The sequence below is a fragment of the Rhododendron vialii genome, chromosome 7a, assembly GCF_030253575.1.
Source record: "Rhododendron vialii isolate Sample 1 chromosome 7a, ASM3025357v1".
NCBI classification, from domain to species: domain Eukaryota; kingdom Viridiplantae; phylum Streptophyta; class Magnoliopsida; order Ericales; family Ericaceae; genus Rhododendron; species Rhododendron vialii.
Window position 1 is genome coordinate 29,069,607 of NC_080563.1, and position 6,265 is coordinate 29,075,871.

The 6,265-nt window shown below is 39.7% G+C and overlaps 1 protein-coding gene across 1 annotated transcript; it reads left to right on the plus strand.

The window, feature by feature from the left end:
• The first annotated feature begins 660 nt into the window (after nucleotides 1-660).
• On the plus strand, nucleotides 661-4,423 carry LOC131333979 (U-box domain-containing protein 12-like). Its single transcript, XM_058368842.1, has 2 exons — nucleotides 661-1,476; nucleotides 3,305-4,423. Exons 1-2 carry the CDS (start codon nucleotides 914-916, stop codon nucleotides 4,239-4,241), a joined length of 1,500 nt encoding a protein of 499 aa, XP_058224825.1. The 5' UTR covers nucleotides 661-913; the 3' UTR covers nucleotides 4,242-4,423.
• Nucleotides 4,424-6,265: the final 1,842 nt, after the last annotated feature.

The window sequence follows — 6,265 nt, forward strand, 5'->3', positions numbered from 1 at the left end:
AAAAAAAGTCTAAATGTGTTACATTCCTCTCCAATTAGTGGGAAAAAAATATAAAACATGTGGGAATTTATGCAAAAACTTAAAATGAGAGAGAAAGAGAGTGTCCTACTTTGCAAAGCTTTTGCAAATGTTTTCACGAGTTGACACTTTGCAAACGCGTGAAAAGCTTTTGAAAAGAGGCTGTTTCACTTTGCAAAGCTTTTGAAAAGAGGAAAAATCAAAATGCTACCCTGGGATTTGAACTCTAGTTCAAAAGATGAAACAGCCCCTAACGGGCCAAGGTAAACTTCCTATAAGTCCTTCGTAATTTTCTTTATATAACCCTTCCTAAGTAAAATTTTTTATTTTTTTTGGGTATTTCTGAAACGGGGTGGTATATGCCACCTCCCCTCATACTAGCTCCGCCCCTGGATCTATTGACCTTGCTACTGCACGGTGGATCCCATGTACCTCTATACCTATGTATTTTGGGTCATTAGATTGTGTGAAAATTTTATTTTTCACAAATTTTATGTAATTCAACAGTCGGCAAATGCATAATTGAGAATTTCGGTACAGAGGATTAGCCTCCCTGCTGCTGACATAATTGAAAGTAATGGGTGCAAGAAGAGATTCTAGCAAAGTATAAGTAGGTGGAATGTAAGTATGTATTTTTACTGTTTTACACACTTCCCAATGCAGTGGGGTGGAATCCTCGGAAGTCCGTGCTTCTTCTTCGACCATATGTCTTCTTTTAGGAAGAACGAGGGTAAGCCTCTCTCACTACACTCCCCCCCCCCCCCCCCCCCGGCGTCTCTATCTAGTACTTTCCGCGTAGAAAGACGACCGTGGACAAACCCTCTACCAAGGCAGTGATGTTTCGAGGCTCAACGTAACGAGTGGTTTACACCAGAGGAATAGGTGGGAGACGAACATGGCGAAGTGCCAACGCAACGGCGTCTTCGAGACGGTGGTGGTCGATCGAGGCGGCGGTTGCGGCCGAGGAGACTCGTTCCGCCGCATGATACTAAACACCATGCGGTGCGGGGGCCCACGAAGCCATCGCCACGGAGCCAAGCAGTGGGCGGCGGAGAAGCCGACAAAACAGAGGGATCCGAAGCAGAGACCCGAATGCGGACCCGAAAAGGAGAAGGAGAAGGAGAAGAAGAGGAACGGGGGATCCGAGAAGCTGTCGGAGCTGCTGAGGCTGTCGGACGCGGAGGCGGAGGCGGCGGAGGAGGCGAAGGTGAGGAGGAAGGTGGAGGCGCTGGAGGAGCTGAAGGGAGTGGTGAAGAAATTGCAGATGGATGGCGACGACGACGTTTTTAAGGGGGCGGTCGAGGTGAGGCGGGTTGCGAAGGAGAATCCGGAGGCGAGGAGTAACCTGGCGTTGATGGGAGCGATTCCGCCGCTTGTTTCGTTGCTGGATTCGGAGAATGTCGAGTCTCAGGTCGCCTCGCTCTATGCTCTTCTCAACCTCGGCATCGGCAATGAAGAGTGAGTTCTTTTCGTTTTTTATCCCCTTTTTTTTTTTTGTTGTTGTTAATCTGGAGTCCCGGTCAGCCGTTTCACTAGCACACTTGGGTGACGAAGTGACCTCAAAAGTTGATGGTACGGAGAATTGACCAAGATCACCCCTTATGGATCGCTTTATCTTGTTTGGTAATCCGGCGTCTCGGCCCAATTGCATACGCCTAGTCTAGCTCTTTCCACGGTTGTTTCGCACACTTAAGTGGTGTCAAGAGTTTCTGACAAGAAGAATTAAACCCGTTATCGAAGATCCTAAGTCTGGTACTAAAACCCCCAGTCCAAACCACTTGAACTTTTTTGTTTCACATGCATTTGGTGGTGTTGTTATGGTACTCTTTTGGATTGGCGAGAAAGCAATGGAAAAGGGGGGTAAACTTCGATTAGGGTCGTTTCTTTTTCTTGATTTTTCCCCTGGATTTCTTGATAAAGTAAAATTGCTTACGTAGTGGTTAGGAACTAGTTGCACGAGTCCAAGCCTGAGTCTGACTCGTTCAAGGCTTTTTTGTTAGATCGAGTTTGGAGTATTTATTCTATCAAATATAGTTACTCCACCCTAAATTGGCATGTTTAGAGCATCCACATTGTAATAAGTAAATGAGTGTGAATAAACAAACATAATAACAATACTTAAAAAATATCCCATATTGTAATAAGCAAAGTTACAAGCCTTTTAGCAAATAACCAAATTTCACCCATTCCATAACCAAACTTAACAACTTTTATCAATAACTAAAACTCAATAACCAAGCTCGAAACTCAAAAACACCTCAAATTGGAATCGTCTCATCAAGACGAATAATTTGGTGTGATTGGGTGCGTGATTGGAACTCGTTTGAGATTGGACAAATGTGCATTGTGTATTGTGGGGATTTTTTTGGTTAAGGATGCAAAAATAACCAATTTAGAGGTAGGAGTTGTTAAGTTTGATTATGGATTAAATGGATAATCAAATGTTGACGTGTCACATTTTGATTATTGGTTTTGATTATTACCATTGCGGATGCTCTAAGAAGTTCGAGTAAAACTTAATTAAAGTGGTCTTTTGATTGATAAACAAGCTTGCCTGAAGCTTATAAATATTCATCTTGAATTCTGCTATATATATTCCTTAATTATGAATTTCCATGGGTTCTAATTATTTTCTGAAATGTACTGCGGTTGAGTGTTGCGTTACTTTGCCACCAATTTCTGCCCTTTAATGAAATCCGAAATATTCATCAATTTCTCTTCTTTATTCAGAACAGAGGTAGGGAAGGAATTTTACTTTTATTTTTAGTGCTGTAGAGAGTGTTTATTTATTAGTAATTGGAAGCCAAAAAGTAGATGACGAGTCGTTTTCTATGTATCCGGTTGTCGTTCTTTGAAAAACTCTAATAATGTATGTTGGTTGAGTATGTTTTCTAGGTCAACATCTGAAAGCTGTTTGGTTGCCAACAAAGCAATACAAAAGACCCGAAAATTTTTTTGATTGATATTATTGTTTTTTTTCCCTGGATATTTTTCATATATTGGAGTGAATTTGATGTGTATTATTAGTTAGTAGGAGTTTTTAAGAAATTTAAAATGAAATGCGAAATGTATCTAATTTTTCTTTTTGCAAAATGAAAACGTAGTTTACTTGATAATATGTTCTCTTATTATGTACACAATTCATGGGAATTCAAACAGAGTCCTTTTCGATACAGCCTCGTGTTGTTTTCTTTTCTTGGTTGTTTTTGATTTTTTTTTTTTTTGGTGGCGCACCTTTATTGCTTTAGAGGCAGAATGACAAATTATAATCATCCTTTTTTTGCAGAAACAAATCTGCCATTGTTAAAGCTGGATCCATTCACAAGATGCTAAAGCTCATTGAATCTCCAAATGGACCTCCAAATGCAGCTCTTGCCGAAGCAATAGTTGCAAATTTTCTTGGCTTGAGTGCTCTGGACTCCAATAAACCAATTGTTGGTTCTTCGGGTGCAATCCCATTCTTGGTGAAAACCTTAAAAGATGTCGATAAAACAAGCAGCAGTCAGGCGAAGCAAGACTCTTTACGCGCACTCTATAATCTTTCAATCTCACCTCTGAATGTACCACTGATTTTAGACACCGATTTAGTACTGTTTCTCTTTAGTAGATTGGGAGACATGGAAATTAGTGAAAGGATCCTCTCGATTTTGGGCAATATCGTATCGACTAGTGAAGGTCGAAAAGGCGTCAGCATTGTGCCGGATGTGTTGCCAATTCTAATTGATGTTTTGAATTGGACCGACTCACCGGGGTGTCAAGAGAAGGCATCGTATATACTAATGATTATGGCTCACAAATCGTATGGGGATCGGCAAGCCATGATTGAGGCTGGAGTTGCTTCACCGCTGCTGGAGCTCACGCTTTTGGGAAGCACATTAGCGCAAAAAAGGGCTTCTAGGATCTTAGACCGTTTGAGAGTGGATAAAGGGAAACAAGTTTCGGAAAGCTTTGGAGGTGGTATGGGTGCTAATGTGTCTGCTCCTATATGCGGATTTTCATCAAAATCTGCAGACCCAAATCTTGAACTGGTCGAGTGTTTGGAGGAAGAAGAAGGAATGATGAGCGAGGAGAAAAAAGCGGTAAAGCAATTAGTCCAACAGAGCTTGCAGAACAACATGAGGAGGATGGTGAAGAGGGCCGATTTGCCGCAAGATTTTGTGCCATCCGATCATTTGATCAAGTCTCTCACATCTAGTTCAACTTCTAAGAGCTTGCCATTGTGAGATGAATAGAAGTTTGAACAAAGTCAGAAGTTAGTCTCCTCTTCATCAGTCTTAGACCCTTTATGTCCATTGTAGCTTGTTGTATAAACCAGTTTAGTTAGCAATATTTGTGAAAATTATATGTCATTGGTAGAACATCTTTGGGAACTTTGTCCGTTTAATAAGATCCCTTTTTCTATAAATTTGCTTTGAGTGGCTTTTATACTCCAGCATTTTGTCTTTTGTCATCCTGTACCGGGAAGAGGGAAGGGGTTGGCTTGGCTCCATGAATCACAGTACATTTGCCCGATAACCGGGCTATTTACACGGCTCGATGTCGAGTTGTTCAAATGTGTTTTGTTTTTTACGAAATCCTTTCCCAGTAAATGTGGATAATGTTGAATAAGAGTGTAAATGTTGTCCGGATGAGCCGGAAAAGGGTGGTTTTCTGTCACTCCCCGTGGGTCTCTTTCGTGCATTTTTTTTTTTGGGTAATCCAAACCGTGCATCTTGTAGAGCCTGTAAAATAATGTATCTATGCAAAAAATCAACTTGTCCGGATACAGACAGGTATGTTAAAAGTTGAGTTTTTAGACGAAAAAATTAACGGCTGTGGACAGTTTAACTTCAAAAACAGTTGACAGATTTAGACCGTTCATTTTTTGGTCTAGAACTCATCTTTTGACATACCTATCAATGTCCGAACAAGTTGATTTTTTTGCATGGTAATTGATTTTGGCACTCCAATTTTAGCCACTGACACTCTCCACTTTGTATCTTGATCATGTGAGAAAATAAAACAAAAAAGTGGAGTGTCAAAATTACATCCTTTTTTGCATGGATACATTATTTTACAGGTCCTACAAGATGCATGGTTTGGTTTACTAAAAAAAATGCGCGACGGAGACCCACAGGCAAGGATGGAACCAGGGGGGGTCTAATAGTGGCGACCGCTATGACAAGAATTTTAGAAAATGCAATTATTATATGTAAAAAAAAAATTATTCTCAACTTATATAGTCTCGCCACTGCTAGATTTTTTTTCTTATTTTTTATTATATATTAGTCATAAATCTTCTATTTTTCTTTCAAACAAGAAGAACCAAAAAAGTATTTCAAAACTAAATTCAATGGCCAAAGTGAAATAATATAAATGACGATGTATAATTAAGAAAAAAAAAACTCCACACTCTAACCTTAAAACAACTTAACCCAAAAAATTAAGGGAATTTAATTATTATGCTACTCCCCAAATTTATAATGCCGCTCCCAAAAAGCAGTGCGGTTATTAATTTGGAAAATCCACATAAGGATCTGAGGAGTGACGTTATAAATTTGGGAAGTTGGATTATCGATACCCAAAATTAAAGTTACTCTCTCTCTCTTGGTGCTCCATGGTAAATGACAAACATCATTTACTATAGTTTTTGTAACGCTATTTTAATTTTTTCTGAAGCCGATGACTATTAGTAATATTGTAATGCATCTTTTTATTTTTTTGTTATACATTTCGTCACTGTTAGGGTAAAATCTTGATTCCATCCCTGTCCACGGAGGGTGCTGGCGAAAAATTTAAACTCGTTGAGGAATACATAACTGCATACCTAAAGCGTTGGGAGTATTAATTTCTTATGCGGATGCTTCCAAATCAGTGGCGTGGCATGCAAATTTGGGAAACTCTAAGACTGTTTTTGTCATAGAGTTGGTGGTCCCTTTAGTTGGGGTTGTCACATTCAGGTCCCTTCCCATAGTTTTGTCCACCCATTTGGCTCTGTTCTCCATAACCATATATTCTTTATGTTGATACCTGTTAGGTGTAGGTGTTGGTCATTTTCTACTGCCGAAAAATAGGATGGGGACTACTCGATGCAATGCCGATCTGGGTATCCGTTCTCTGTTTGTTTCATTTCTAGCTAGTCTCTTGTTTTTTAATGGTTATTTTAATTCCTAGGAATATTGGATTTACAAGGAGGAATAAAATAATATGCTTGCTTGTAATGTAAACTGTGAACTTATGGTTTCGTGGTTTATTTTGTCAGAAGCAT

What these genes read in the sequence shown, in the direction of transcription:
- LOC131333979 (XM_058368842.1), top strand. Translation starts at nt 914, where the DNA reads ATGGCGAAGTGCCAACGCAACGGCGTCTTCGAGACGGTGGTGGTCGAT. An exon ending in CTCGGCATCGGCAATGAAGA is followed by an intron (nt 1,477 to 3,304) that starts GTGAGTTCTTTT and finishes CTTTTTTTGCAG; the next exon opens with AAACAAATCTGCCATTGTTA.